General features: G+C 45.5%; 2 protein-coding genes across 3 annotated transcripts; both read right to left on the bottom strand.

The window, feature by feature from the left end:
• Positions 1 to 9,519: 9,519 nt before the first annotated feature.
• dynll2a (dynein, light chain, LC8-type 2a) lies at positions 9,520 to 12,402 on the bottom strand. Its single transcript, XM_003968535.3, has 3 exons — positions 12,209 to 12,402; positions 11,622 to 11,784; positions 9,520 to 11,041 (listed from the first exon to the last, which is right to left on the bottom strand). Exons 2-3 carry the CDS (start codon positions 11,751 to 11,753, stop codon positions 10,904 to 10,906), a joined length of 270 nt encoding a protein of 89 aa, XP_003968584.1. The 5' UTR covers positions 11,754 to 11,784; positions 12,209 to 12,402; the 3' UTR covers positions 9,520 to 10,903.
• A 201-nt stretch (positions 12,403 to 12,603) lies between these two features.
• On the bottom strand, positions 12,604 to 15,756 carry srsf1a (serine and arginine rich splicing factor 1a). 2 transcript variants are annotated; one of them, XR_003889962.1, is made up of 5 exons: positions 15,331 to 15,756; positions 14,632 to 14,810; positions 14,287 to 14,459; positions 13,394 to 14,119; positions 12,604 to 13,017 (listed from the first exon to the last, which is right to left on the bottom strand). XR_003889962.1 is itself a non-coding variant. In XM_003968534.3 (4 exons), exons 1-4 carry the CDS (start codon positions 15,516 to 15,518, stop codon positions 13,922 to 13,924), a joined length of 738 nt encoding a protein of 245 aa, XP_003968583.1. In that variant the 5' UTR covers positions 15,519 to 15,756; the 3' UTR covers positions 12,604 to 13,921. The 2 variants fall into 2 exon arrangements, 1 of the variants encoding a protein (XP_003968583.1); XM_003968534.3 differs by having other exon boundaries at positions 12,604 to 14,119.
• Positions 15,757 to 15,819: the final 63 nt, after the last annotated feature.

Raw genomic sequence — 15,819 nt, 5'->3', positions numbered from 1 at the left:
TTGGACATAAAAGCAACAAGTCACTGTGAAGTCAAACTAGTTAAGGACTTGACCTGAAACAGTTTAAATGTGGGAGGGGGAGGAGAAGGTACAAAATGAGATGCAGGAAATCAATAAAATGACCTACTCGGCTATATAAAATATATTTTGTGGCTGATCTGTGAGACACTTCTGAGTTGGTATTAAATCGGGTGTGTTTAATTCCATTTAATCAAAAATATTAACCTTTTCTCCCTATGGTCTCCATCTCTCATCATTCCAGATCCTCAAAAATCTCAAAATATACAGGGAAGAACTTGATTTTCAGTTCTTTTCATCACCTTTTCCTTTATGGCATATTTACACATGTCTCTAAATGTACAACTTAAGCATGTAAATATATTTGGTAACATTATGGAGCATAAATCTGTCTTGATGGGATTTGAGAGGCAGCCTCGTACGGCTGCTCAGTGACACGACCCTTAACTCTCCCTACTGATGGTGAATGAACAATCCCCGGGGCGTGCCGGCATTCTCGCAGGTCGGTCACTGTGCTGGTAAAACCTCAGAACCTTCTGTACTCTCCTGCAGACGCAGAGCCAAGTCGGAACATTAAAGTCCAACATTATTGGGTCGGAGCTGCTGGAAAAACAAAAATGGGGCAATGAATGTAGAAAACTTGTGGGTAAAGCCAATATGGGCACACATAGGCACCAATGCCCCCGGTTCTGTAGCAGCGGTACAGCAGTAACCTGTGGCCCAGCGGAACCACGGACCCTCACTGCTCGATGACCTTTATTAACGATCCACGCCTAGAAACTCTCTCCCTGAACGCGCCTGGCGAGTTGTGATGCAGTCAAACTGAACGCCACTTCTCAGATCAGCCGATCCAACTTTCCGCTCTTCTTCGGCCGCTCGGCTGTTTTATACAGGCGAGTGATCCCGCACAGCTCCCCCCCGTCAGCTGCTGCCGCCGCGTCGCTGCGCTGCTAGCTGCTCGTCAATATTGACTCAGGTATTGAAGCAACAGCCACTTTGTTAGCTTATTGTTGGAGGTTGCTATGACGTCAGGCCAAAACAGAAAAAAAGGCTAATAATAATAAATATAATAATTTGTCAAAATGAACGCAATGATGGTGAGCTGTATGGATGTAAATCACTAGTTATTTAAGCTATTCTGCTCTGTGTTTATACTTTTGTCCATATGGACATTTGGACATAAGAACACCGATTTTGGTTACTCCATATATTTGATTACAGAAATATTTACTTTAGCTACGTCACGAGCTGAGTGGAGGTGAGTGGTTTTGGGAGGGTAAATGAGCCAAAAACAGCACACACGGGCACATTAATGCGCGAAAAGAAGACAAACGCATCGACAGGACAAACACACGCCGTTTTCAAGGCTCGTCTAGATGCGCCGCCGTCGATGTCGGTCACCGTGGCAACCCGGGAGGTGACTTTTGTGGCTCATCGTCTTGACCAAGTCGTGGGTCCTCCTGAAAAGACAACTGTACCCAAAGACTGTGCAAATCGTGGCAACGACTGTTGAACTGGTCCGATTTGCATTGAGCGGTGATACTGGCCAACAGTTTCCTGGCAAATGCTTCATTTTTGCATATTTCTGTTGTGAAAGCATAGAAGCGCAGCACGCCGTCTACCTCTGGGTGAACTCGCCTCGTGAGCCGCCACGTAGGTGAGAGCGGCGCAGCTACTTACATTTTGCCTTTCCGAGCTGAACTCACTCTAAATTATTATTTGAGCGCTGCATTGTTCTGGCTCTACAGTGTGTACCGATAAAGTTTAAACACATACACGCAAACACTGAATCACCCCTGACCTTATTCTGTACAGACAAACTGTGCCGTGTAAGGTGTGTCGCGGTGCAATAAATCACTTAAGAGAACACGGGTGAATCAGATTCAGGCCCACAGGGAAGAGAAACGAAATATCTTTATTTACAAATGAGACTGGAATGCAAGATATGAGACACTGTGTCCGAATTATCTCCAGAATATAGATCGATTGACCTAGCGGTGGTGCAGGTTGGCTAGAAGAGGCCTTGAAGAGACACGGCAATCAACCATCCACAAGTGTGAACGACTTTACACTGAAAATGTCATGAAACTGTATTTAAAGTAAAATGATGTGACAAAACAACCATTTTTAGCAAATAAAGGCCACATTTATTCACAAAAGAACTAGTTCTAGGCCATGTTCTGTGTAAATAGACCAAAAGACAACAGAAAATTAGACATATTGTTTGAGACAAAAAAGATTGCTTTATCTGTTAACGTCTGGTTTTGTGCGACCATCTCTGTCCGCCTCCCTGCCTGGCGTCTTTCTCTCATATTCGCTCGGCGCTTTTACAGATTCCAAAGTAATTACCTGCATGGCTTCCTCTGCGATTAAATGGCAGGTTCACAGCCCCCTGATTAATGCAGAGGCACGCACACCTGCCATTAGTAGCCAGGAGGGGTGGAACGTTCTGAATGAACCCCTGCAGAACAAACACACTGCTGTCCACGGCTGCGTAACCTAAAACCACCCAGCGTGAGCAAAAAATAAACAATCCTACACTTTTATTTGGATCATATCCAGTTGTTTCCTTCTACTCTAATAGGGTCTCTTCAGTGGTGGATATTTGACCTCAGACTTTCTCAAATGTCTGAGTTATTTCTTTTAGGCCTTACGGACAATGACAACCACAAGCACGCGTGGCTGTGAGGAAGAGGATGAGCTAAACCGCGTCTTTAGCTCAATAACGACTTTAAACAGGCACGGGCCCGTAGCCATCGGTGCGAGTCGCTGAGCTCGTTCCACAATGTGTCTCAAGCGCCGTTGGGCAGTCTGCCTCAGATGAGCGGGTGTGTTGAATTAGCCTTAGCAACCTTAGCCATAGCAACGAAACACTATAAAAGGGACGCAGGAAGTGATATAAACCTTGTGGAACATGGAAATAATGTTAAAGATTTGTTGCAAATCTCATCGGCTTGCTTATTGTTTCTACACAGCGATTCTGGTTTCCATTTCCTGAAAACACATGCAGAGTTGCGCCACCTACTGGCCGGGAGACTTGGTGCATTTACAAATTTACTCTTCATATTTGTCTGATTGATCTAAAATCATGGGCAAGAAGGTGAAGCGCTTTTGAAACCTACCACTAGGGGGAGTGGCTCGGCTTGTTCCTTCCATCAGGAGTTGCGGACAGTTAGGGTAAAATAAATTGTCACCTATTCTTCATAGCTAAATAAGAATTCAGAGTGGGGTTATTTTCTTTTTTTTATTATTTCTCAAAGATGCACTTCAACAATTTCACCCAAAAAAATAGAAAATAGAAATAGAAAAATATCCAATTAAAGAGTCTTTCCGCATTCTAAAACCACCAGGACTCGTCTCACCCTCTCTGTCAGAAAGTTATTTTAGCCATAAACGCGCAACAGTGTGACAGTAGCAACAATGACCTTTAGTGTCAAGATTATTTTTTCTGTCAGCAATTTATTTGCTTGGTCTGACAGATGCAGTAGCAGGTTATCTGTCCAAGTCTATGAGCTCTTTTTATTTCTTTTTTTGTTAACAGTTAATGTATAACCGAGCGTGCGAGGAATCAGCACATTTCCTTCTACCTCATACAGGGATCGATGTCGGTGCAGCTTCACTCGGGGGAGCTAAATGGAATCATTGTCACAGCGCTGACGGATACAGTCACACATTCTGTCTGGATCTGCGTGGACTCAAAACACAAAAACGTTCATACTTTAGTAAAATATAAATATAGAATATAAAGGCAAAACACTTAGGTCAGGGTTAAACTCAGGAAAGGCCGATGTGTGTCTGAGTTTCTACTTTTGTGGGAGTCAAGATTTTCGTTACAAGGTTTGAACATGTGGGAGGCATAAATTTATCACTAATCATAGAAAGAAGGATTAAGGATAAAGGTTTAAACTAGACTTCGTGGATGGAAAGTCAATGGAAAGGTCCAGTAATTCACTAGCAAAATGAAAGACGTTTTAGAGAAGTGGGGACATTTGGGCTGGTCCTCATAGGGTTGTTGAAGGGTTCAGACTAGGTTTAAGGTTATGCTTGAATTGGGTTTAGGTCGAAGTCATGATAAGGGGCTGGAACACATATTAAGTCCTTACAATGATAGAGGATGTTTGGGTGTGTGTGCCTGTACTGGTACATGTTCTGTATTGAGTGCCAAATTGTGCATTCTACTAGCAAAGTGAGGACATTTCTGGGAAGCAAGGACATTGAGGTGGTTCTCACAAGTTGGAAAGACTGAGGGTTAACTTGGTAGAAGGTTGAGGATAAAATCGGGTTTGGGTCAGGAAGTTGGGGTAGAGAACGTCCTTACAAAGAACACAAAGCTTCCCCGTCGATGATCTGATCACGAATCTTTTTGTTTTCCACGTTTTTAACTGCAAATATGAACTTTGATCGAACGGCTCAATAAAATCACCTAAAAAAGCAAAAAAAAAAAACAAGAACGATTCTGGACACCTGATGCGGAAGCCAAGTTATTTATTATTTCATGAGTAGAGCAAAGAGCTTCGCAGGCGGTCATCCGTGGCATCCCCCGGCTCGCCCCGCCGTTGCTAACGTACCAGCTGCGTTTCATCAGAACGCGTCCCAGTTCCAGCCAACAGGAACGTCTCAGCACTGTTTCGCAACAGTTCTGCCATTTTCTTTTCAGACTGATATTCTAACACACGTAGTAAATCTAACATTATGGCCAATTGTCATCCTCTGGGGACCACGAATGAGGCCTGGACACACTGATCAGCTGAGCGACGCCGTCGCTAACAGGTTAAATAAAAGAGTATATTTAATTTATCAGAGGTCACGGAAAGGTCGAAAACAATCTATCTTGCGTGACACATTTTAGCTTTAATTATGTTTTAGCCTACAACAGATACCAAAAGAGCTCCAAAAGCCTTTTTTTTTTAAATATAAACCATCGCCCTTCACCCCCCCCGCCACGCCGCCACTGGACTCTGGACTCTGGACTGCTCTCTACGCTCCTCTGCTCATCCCTAAAATTAATTCATCCGCACATCTCTGTCCCTCAAACACCACATTAACCCCGACCGGAGGCATCCTGTTTGGAAAAAAATGTCCCTTTCTGGCCCCGCTGTGAAACATCAGGTTGACCTTTCCACCTCGGCCCTTCTTCGCTGCTCCTTTCCCACCCGTCGTACAGGCTCCAGCAGAAGCTGGTGGGGACGCCGCGGAGGCCGGCCAGAGCGGGCAGGATTGTAAGTCCGCCTCGGCGTGTTGGAAGCTTTTCCAGTCTTTAATGAAGACCCCTCGCTGAGTTGACCCGTGGGTTGCGGCCGTGCGTCTGTGAGGAAGACTCATTTTGAAGGTCGCGCTACACTGGCTGCTTTCTGGAGGACAGAGAAACTGTAATTGGGGGCCATTAGCTGTTGCCTGAGACCAGTCATGCGGGGTCAGTGGGTAGATTGAGTCACGGTGAGTGCACAGTCCCACTGCCAGTATTAGTGTCCCCTACCTGTGTGACTTCTCCACCCCTGACTGCCCTGACCACCACCCCCCCACCCCAAACACATGAGACCCCCTGGAGTTGCCCCCCACACACATCGACCATCTTCTTCTTTTGTTTTTGCATTGTTTTCCTGTTAAAACCAGCAATATTTGATATCAATTAAAAATACTTTTTTTACTAAACAGAGGTGGAATATCAAATCAAGTTGTTGTTGCTGTGCGTCTCTTTCACACATCTATAAAAGTTTAACCCTTGATTCTGAGGCCATCCTGCAGATTTCAGTTTAATCTAAACTCTAACAAGACGAAGCTGCGCGAGCTACAGGGAGACTCATTAGGATTGTAGTGGACTCGGGGAGCAATAGTGAACAAAATTAAGAAGGAATAAACAAAATAAGCCCAACTTATCTGCTATAACCAGCACCGATTGGCTAAAACCAAAAAGATTCAGTTGAACAGTTCTGGAGCCTCCCAAAGCTGATAAAGGTAGAATTATTTGGGGTTTTTTTCTATCTACGCGTGCTTACGTTATACACCCCAGTGGCGCAGGAGTCCCCCTGTACCCTCTCAGAGTTTCACAGCTCGGCTCATAAACAGTTGCCCTCCTTTATTGCCCTATTGCCCAACATCACATGCCTTCAGTGGTGGGATATAATCTGAGATAAGGTAAGAAAGTACCGAAACTAGTCTCTCGCTCTCTTCATCCTCCTTCCTGGTGCGGCTCCCTCAGGTAAACGCACAGGTGAAACACTCTCTGGGGCGAAGCCATGAGTGAAACCTGAGACGGCTCCTCTGAAACGTATCAAAGAAAGCCCGAATTGTTGAGATGCCCTTATTGCATGTATAAGTTTTATAAATCATGGCTTCACGATAAGCTGATTACCTTATCCTTGACAGCAGCGTATAGCGAGGGCAGTAAAGGTGCAGGATTACAAGGTGATGGTCCATAAAGGGTTGGGCTCAGATAAGGACGTTTGTGGCAGCGAGTCTGGTGACTTTAGGTCAACACGTTTTTTTCCCCTTCTCTGACCAACGGGACGACTCCAGACACAGGCAGGTGCCATCGGATTTATTCAGTTTAAGAACCCAGAGGCTGAGTTTGGCAGGAAGCAGCGTTCTAAGGGTGTTGCCAGTGGTGAGCGCGGAGAAGGTCATAAAAATACTGCGGCCCATGAAAGCCAGTCGTTCCGACCTTTGACCTGTGGCGCACTTAGTCATGCAGAATGTTTGCAAAGATCTGATGACTCTAAAACGGCACATTATGTACCCATAAGTGTGTGGGTCTTCCATCCTGTCATTGAAGGGATCACAATAAAATGTCCCCTGGTTGATGAGCGTCTCTGTTAACACCGTGAGAGCGATACTCGGGGCGGGCGGGAGGTGACCGTTCCCGTTCGGCTTCCATAGTTGCGCTCCATTCCAAGGAAACCATTAGAACAAACGGCTCTCGAGTGCAGCAAAGCAGACTGTTTATGAAGCAAATCACCTCTGAGCGCCCCATCCAAGGACAAAAGCTCGGCCCGTCTGCGTGCAAACTCTCAAAGTCAGGACGACGTGGATGAATCCAAGGTTTTCTTCAAAGTCTCACCTATTCTAATAAGTAACTATTAATAGTCCATGTAGCTTCCTTTTACAGAAAGGAAATTCTTCAAAACTTTATTACACGTTATTAATCAGGAACAGGAAGTGATTTAACCGTTGATGTCAGGATTTTGCAATAACACTATAACAAGCAGTTGCAGTGTTAAAATCAACTGAATTCTACAATGGGACATTTATATTTTTATGGCCAATGAGATTTAAAAAGGCTAAAAGGACTCTGAGATGAACTGATTGTAAAACTGGGAGTGAGAGGAGTTTCTTTGTGGTTTAATCACACCCAGAGCAGCGCCGAAATCAGGCGTTTTGGGGAGAAATGCTGCCATCTCGTGGCGGATAACACAAGCGACTACACGATCAAACCGCTACACTAAACCAAAGAAACAACACTTTTGTGTTTGCTAGCATGTTTCTGAACTCAAAGATGTTAGACTTTTTCTGTGGACTCAAACCCCCTATTTCTGTCACATATTGTTAACAAGACTACCTAAGTCTGTTAGCAAGCACTTCCTTTGCTGAGATAATCCATGCACCTCACAGGAGTGGCATACCACACCAACCAATACAGGAAAATTCCATTTATTATGGGCAGCCTGAGACACACCTGTGCAATAATAATCAGTATCTTGATGTGCCATCTTGACATGCCACACCTGAGGTGGAGGAACAATCTCAGCAAAGGAGAAGTGCTCACTAACAGACTTCGACAGACTCCTAAACAATATTTGACTGAAATAGGTCTTCCGTGTACACAGAAATCTTCACAAGTTCAGCTCACGAAAAAGTGGGGAAAAGGGCAAAAGAGTTGGGTTCATATTTTTGTTCAGATTTAAGTGAGGGAGCAGATAACAATCTGTGTCATCGCCATCACCCTTTTATCCTTAGAAGCGCTGCTAGAGAGTCCAAGCATGTAAATCCAGAATAACTCTATATTTACCTTTTAAGCTGCAAATAACTTGTAAACTGAGCGTTTACCACAGATTCTGTAGTCTCTGCAGACAATGACGTCTTCAGCCTACTCGTGATGTCATTCGTGCCCCAGCGTCCAGTTCTTTTGCATATTCATGTGACATTTTCCCAAAACGATCACGCTTCATATTTGGAGTCTGAGTCATTTTTATTTCTCCCCGCGTCAATTCCGCCCACCGCTCATCTCACAGCATCAGCAGAGCACAAAACCCTCATCACATCATGCCTGTTGCACTTTGACCACAAGCCTGAAGCGAGTTTTGTTTGCTGCAGTGATCCATTGGATGTGACAGCAAACTGGAGAGGGAGCGAGAGCGTGTGTAGAACTCTGCAGCTCCCTCTCAGGCCCATGCAAAGATCTGGATTTGAATACCTGCGGCTGTTGCTTTCAATGTGGTGGAGCGTTTTTCTCTGGACGCATTCTGACCATGAATGAGAGCTCAGCGTGGGCTGGATGAAAGAGGCCACAGCATACGAGAGGAGCAGGCAGGAGCAGACACATGCAGCCATCGGCACGGCCGTGAACCAGAAGCATCAGGCAGCACTACATCCTTCATTATTCCTCTTTAGGTACAGAAAGCTGCCAGAATAGTCGTGCGCTGAAGGGAAATCAGCTCCAGCTATGCCAGGTGAATCCACAGGGCATCTTATTCTGCCCAGTTTGACCTCCAGACTGTTTTTAAGGGGTCACTGGTGGCTCGGCCTTCAACCTTTAAACAAACAGGCATCTGCTTAAACCAGCGGTGGCACGGAAAAACCTTTAATTCATCCTTTTACTCTGATTCAGACACAGAAACTCTATTTTTGGTGCAACCGCATTTGTAAAAGCTGGTGTCGCAAAGATGAAAATAAACAAATCGTTTCTGACGATGCTTGATTTTCTTCCTGGAGGACCAACAATCTCTGAAAGCAAATAAAAGGGTCGACTCCAAACTGGATTATAATCAAGGCTGAAGTGCAAATTTTCAAAAGCAGCAAATTCTCACATCTCTGGGGAGATGTTCTTATTTTATCACCAGTTTGCACATAATAGTCCGTCTATCTATTCATCTTCTTGACGATTTCCCTCCATTCAAGTCATTACATTTCTAAAAATAAGTTTAAGCAGCCTATAAAAAATTCTGAATCACGACTTTGATTAATACGTCAGCAATTCTGGTAAGGGTGCCGTCTGGTGCTAAATAAAATATTTTAGTTATTTTCAATAAAAAGATTTAAAATGCAGTTTAATTCCAGCTCTCATGCCAAGGTTAGTTAGCGTGCCTGCTAGGCGAAGCGTTCTGTGTATTCACCCACTCTGGTTCACAATTAATCATTCCCAAATTAAATTACTTGCTAAATTAAGCTTTACAAGAACAAATGATCGTGAATTCACTGTACAGCATCAAAGATGATCTTTGTTTTCACATTTAACCGTCACACCATAAACCGACGTTTCACAAAACAAAAGAGGCCACAGTGTAATAAGTCAACAATTAGTTTATTTAATTTATGGTTTTGGTTTCGCAGCAACCTACCAGATGATTCTAATGAAGTGCAGCCGGTTACAGTTGAGAGCGATGACAGGCACACGCTTTGTGCAAATTTACCAGCGTTGGAACGACTCCTACAGTTACACAGCAGAAATACATGCCAGAGGAGAACAATGCTAAAAAAATCCGTTTACACCGACGACAGGAAGACCTCCCGCAAACACGTGTATCCAAGCGAACACTTGAGAGATGCACATTTGGCCCACTGCTGGATTAAGGGAACAACCGAGTAAACATTCAGCTTATACAGCGAGAAATGTGCGGCGGCGGCTTCCAACGCGGTGGACTTGATCCCTCCCGTCTGCACGCCTTAACACACCAAACAAAAAGTTTAAACTAGCCGACAAGACAAAACTAAAATCTCTAATGCGGCATTCAATAAAAGCGATCCCCTCGGTGTCCCAGCACTGCAGAAAAAAACCCACCGTCAACACAACTGGAAAATGGCTGCAACAGATGTTTCCAACAGGGGTGCAAGGGTTGTTTTTTTGTTTGTTTCTTTTGGTGCAGAAACTGATATCTACATACGCAAACTCAGAATAACGGGATCTTCTTTGCCTCAGACAACAGCTAAGCAAACAGCGGTTAATATCCATGCAGAAACACCGAATAAGAAGTCCACACACCCAGCAGACGAGTTGAGATGCTTTAGTAACCGGCGCCGTTGCCCCCGACAGGCTAAGGTCTGCGTCTTTGAGCTCCACCTGCTTCCCCCCCCGTCCCTCACAGTGACAATTTAAACTAAGCGGCTCGGGAGAAATGATTTGCACTTGCCTGTGGTTGTTCCGGAATGTCAAGTGTGGTGACACCTGCCCCCCCTCCCACAGCCGACCGTGGGCACTATCTGTGCATGAAGGTTTTGGGTTGGCACCTGCAGGTAACGTTCCCCTTGAAAGTGGCGCGAAAAATGCACAATTTTTATGAGGGGTTGTTAAACTGGTGCTCACACTATTTATTTTTTTTAAACCATCTAATCCAACACTCGGAGTTTGGTGTGAAGGAAAGCCGATGCACGACTACATTCTACAGCTTTCCTTTATTTATACAATCAAGGGCCATGTTAATGTCTCGTACAACTGAATTTAAAGGCAAAACAAGGGGGGGGGAAAGAAAGGTTTAGTTGCATTAACATGGCAACTACTGAAAAGTAAACTTACTGTAACATACATATTAAATAGTGTAGAGTCCATGCAAATGTGCACGGGTTTGCATCGTTATGGTATGTTATTAGTGTATGGGACACATCAGCCACCAGTGCATTTCTGATTTAAATTTAGGGAGGAAAAAAAAACCCTCAATGCTCCTAAGAACAATTTTCAGCCTGATTTGAAGAGCAGGATGGCCACCTGGCCCAGGTAGAAGTAAATGAAATGCTTCGTCTCGTGGGTCACGTAGCTGCCGAAGTTCCTCCCGACGATGCAGTGCCAGGTGGGATTGTACTTCTTGTCAAACTCCTGAAAAACACACAATAAAGGAAATCCGGGACCAAAGGGTTTAATATTCCAGTCACACCTGGCACTAACGGCATTCTCACTTAAACATCTAAATACCAAACAAAACTGGTTTAAGCTTCACTCGCCTGTAAAACACACCTTTAGTTTAAAATGTAACCCCAAATTTTGGTCTTGCTCACTCACGTGGCAACATTTGGATAACTGGGGCCTTCCAACAAGATTGGACTAACTTATTGATCCTGGTAGCTTCGACATTAGCATGTAGCTAACTCAGCTGCACCAAGTGCACGTGATAAAAGCTGCATACAAACCCAAGAGAAAAGCCTTCTGCCCTTTGACCTCAAGAGATCAAACAGGAAGCAACTGTCAAAACAATGGATTTAATATCAGCTCGTGAGAAACTGGTGAATAACATCAGTGGGAGCAGTGAGTGACCTACAGTCATTTAAAAAAATCCCAGGTATGGCCCTGGTCACAGGGGCCTCCTCTCCAAAAAATAGAGCAGAGAGTATAAAAACCTGAGAGGCAGCGAGGGGAACAATGATGTCAGCCCGGCTCGGGTGCATCCGTGCAGCCTCACCTTCTTGATGAAGGCTGCGATGTCCTTCTCGATGTTGTACTTCTCCATGGCCTGGGTGGCACAGTCCACCGCGTCCTGCTGCATGTCCTCGGACATGTCCGCGTTCTTAATCACGGCTTTCCTGTCAGTCATGGTTGCGAGAGGACGACGATGACGACGATGCCTGCCGAGGAGGAGGAGGAGGAGAAGGAGGAGGAAGAAGGAAGAAGGAGAAGAAACGTTCACGCGCAGGACCGCACTGAAAATGAACGCCGCACGTGGTGACGGGGACGAATTAGGCCGGTCCGGATCACCGAGCACGGGTTCTAGAACTTAACCACGACCAGAACTTGATGCTCTGGTTTCATAACTGCAGCACCTGAACGCCGCACGGATTAGCGGCGAAACTTGATCCAGGTGGGGTTAAATTACAACCCCTGGAGAGGGGGTGTGGGTGGGTGGGAGACCCCCTCCTTCCCTCCCCCCTCTGACCCACCATAAATGTGGAATAAAAAGTCACACGACAGGTGAATTTCAGCGCTCGAGCGGGCTGATCTTGAAATCGAGGCGAACAGCGAGGCATGCACGTCTGCTCCCATCCCTCTCACCTGGTCTTCTAAGCGCTCCTTTCCTGCTCGCTCGCGCGGTTCGGAACCAGCAGGGGACGTGTGAGAGTTCGGGGACGCTGCGTCTAATTGCTTTTTAAAAAGATTTCCACAATAAGCATGGAGGCTGGTTAGCGCTGCTCCCTGCCTGCTGCTCCGACGGCCCCCCCGCCCCTCGGCTGCATGCCGAACTCTGCCATTGGCCGAGCCGCAGCCTTTTTCTTCAGCTCCTCTCTGCCGGCATCTTATTTCATCCCACAATGCATCATTCACGGTGCTCTCTGCCACACGGCGAAATCGGATTTTCATCCCCCGAAAGCATGGCTTTTATTCATATTGTTATTGAAATAGATGAGAGATTCAAAGGGGGGTTAAAAAAAACATCAAAACAATAGATCCGTATTTGAAAATGTTTTATTGAAAATGCTGAGAGAAAAAAAGAGATTAAGCAGAGCAAAACATAGTACTCCCAAACAAAACTCATTTCCCCAAACACCCCAATTTTAATTACCAGGCATCTACGAATCCATCCTTTGATCCAACTTCCTGGTCCTCTGTTTCGATTTCTTGTAAAATAAAAGCCATTACCACTGAAAAAAAATTTGAATAGGTAGGGGCGCCTAATAAAAAGAGGGGAAAAAATGTTGCTCTGGGACTTCCGATAATTAGTTCTGAATTCAAATCTCATTTGAATCCTGGAAAAAAAAACTGATCCCGTTCCGAGCATCCATCCTTGCCTATCCCTTCCCTAATCGATCCACTCATCCAGCTCCAAGGATTGGGATCCACTGAGCCACTCCTCCAATCAAAACCTTGAAATACCAGGAAGAAAATCAGAGGCAGACTGTTAGAATAAAATGTCAAGATTTTTGGGCCTAGTTTCCATTTTGAGCACTCAAAAAAGAAAAAGAAACAACAACTTGAGCACAAAACTATTCACGCCCTGAAGTTTAAACATGTCAGCAAGTGATGGCATTTAAGCCGAGGAGGATCTTTGTTCAAAGATTGACTTAATAGTTGACATCAAAATGTTACACGCACATCACAGCACAACCTAGGACTAATCTGTCACAAGCCAGGGTAGCAGAGTAAAAATTGGATAATTACAGCACAAATGGCCTTGTTTATTATGACATGCATGATATGGAAACCTATCAAAGCGTTCGATTTATGGAATATGAAGCGTACCATTGCCTCGACCTGATTGCTCCTCATATAGATGTCCTATCCTGACCATACAAATGAAATGTGCTCCACAATGGTTTTATTCCAAATCACTTTAATCCTTCGCTTCAGGTGTCTAAAGGAAGACACAAGGGTAAAATACAGTTAAGCACTGGGCTCCTCGTCCGAACGACCAACACTTATCCAATGGGTAGCTATTAAAAAAATAAGGACAACTAAACTGTCAATACTTGCAAAAACATTGAGTGTGGGCTGAAGCAACTCAACATTTTTGAAGTTCAACACAGCACATTTTCCCTCGTTGCGAAAAATGGAGACAGAAAGAAGGGGGGAGAGGAAGAAAAGGAGGACAGAGGGGAGGGGAAGGGGCAGGGTACATCTACATACCGAGTTCATCCACATGGACATCAGGACATGAAATGTAAAAATTTAAAGAAAATAAAAATCAATTGGTGACATCTGGGGGAAACTTATGAGAGGTAAAAACCAGGAAGGTATACATCAGGGGCAAAACATCAGCAGTGGAAAGGTTTAGGAACGAGAGCGAGAGCGGCTGTGACGAGGTGAGTAGCGGGGAGATCCTCTGCCGCGGCCACGGGAATTGCTGCGACTGCGGCTGGCACTGCGACTCCGGCTCCTGCTCCGGCTGCCACGGCTTCGGGAGCGTGATCTTCCGTAACTTGGGCTGCGTGGACCGTCTAATTTCACCTGAATGTAAGCGGTCTCTCCCTGGCAGAAACAAGAGAACTTGACATTGAAAAGACAACATCCCTCCGGACAGAGCAAAGATGGCAAAAAGGGCCAGGTGTGCGTCAAACAACGATCGTTTCCTCACGTACTTACCTACAACCAAGCAAAGAAAACAATATCCCTGACAATCAAATCGCTACACATACCTCATGCGAGCGGAATTTGGTGTTGTCCAGCTTTCGAACAGCATAGGTCATGTCTTCTTTGCGCACAAACTCTACAACTCCAGTCCCATCCCTGTAGACGTCGGCGTAGCAAACGTCGCCGGCTTCACGCATGTGGTCCTTCAGATCTTGCCAGCTGCCGCTCTGTGGGAGTCCTGACACACGAAAAATCACCATATCAAACACTACACGTTGCAGATCAGCGTGTGCCATTTCCCTCCAACACAGAATCTCTTATGGTTGAGCCAAGAAAAATCTGTTAAACTTACAAACATGCATCGTTTTGGTATCGCAAATAATGTGCAGTAGTGAAAAAGTGATGTTTACCTGACACAAGGACCCTGTACTCTGAGCGTCTGGATGGGGGTCCGTATCTGCCTCTCGGCGCCCCTCCGATGCCACCAAAGCCGCCTCTGGAGCCCCTGCCGCTCCGAGGAAACTCCACTCGCAGTCTGTAGCCGTCGTAGTCGTAGCCATCACGCCCGTAGACTGCATCATCTGCATCCCTGAATCCAGAAACCATGTTTCAGCTTCACAGAGTGGGGAAGGGGGGGGAGCCAAACGTAGCGGGAACACAGCCGACAACCGTCGGCCATGTTGGCGGCTACATTCAAGGGGTTCAGAATGCTAATCCGGTTCGCTGCAAAACTGGATACGGTTTCTAGAATTGTGGACGTGCGGATGCATTTTCGTGTTAAAACCATTTTACAGATCGTGCAACGAAATCCACCATTCAGCGCACGGAGCCAACTTCACGTCTTGCATTATGAGCGAGACAAGGTGAATCTGGTGCAAACATGTGAGCATAAAGGCGCACTGACAAAATCAAAACGCCAGGCACGAACCAATAAATGTGGCGTTAATAGGCAAACACAGGCGTGAGTTTAAAAAAGAAAGCACATTTCAGCGATTAAAAGCGGTATTAAGGGAGGGAAAAGTCCCCGATTAAGCTCAAAACGCACCGTTGGTTAGCTACACAAAAGGGCTACCGGGGCCTAGCATGCTATACGCTAGCTTGGTACTTACCTGGGATCTTCAAATTCGATGAAGGCAAACGGTGGTCCTCCTCTCCGATTCTTGAGGTCGATATCTCGAATGGTTCCGTATTTGTAGAAAACGTCTTCAACATCTTTTGTGCGAATGTCTGGAGGGAGGTTTCCCACATAAATTCGGCAGTCGTTGTTCCCTGCGGGGCCACGCACAACACCCGACATTGCTGCTAACGTTTGTAGCCCGTTCGTTAAAATGCTGTCAAAGCGTCGCTAAGGGCAAGAACCGATATAGTAAAGCGAGCAACGGTAAGATTATCCTGCGATCGCAGTCCGACACTTGATCGTGGCGCAATAAACAATTAAATTGGCGCCGTTTCGCAGAAATGTGCAATATAGTCAGGTGGCACACACAATACCCTCCGCTCCGAGTTGTCAGTCAATGCATTACCGGAAACACGTTGGCCAGAGTTGACGCGTCCGCCAAATAAAATAGTCCCAAATGCCGGACAATGTCAATCATTTG

This window comes from Takifugu rubripes, chromosome 11 (genome assembly GCF_901000725.2).
Source record: "Takifugu rubripes chromosome 11, fTakRub1.2, whole genome shotgun sequence".
Lineage (NCBI taxonomy): Eukaryota > Metazoa > Chordata > Actinopteri > Tetraodontiformes > Tetraodontidae > Takifugu > Takifugu rubripes.
The sequence above is the reverse complement of the archived record's forward strand: the minus strand, read 5'-3'. Positions and strand labels throughout refer to the sequence as shown.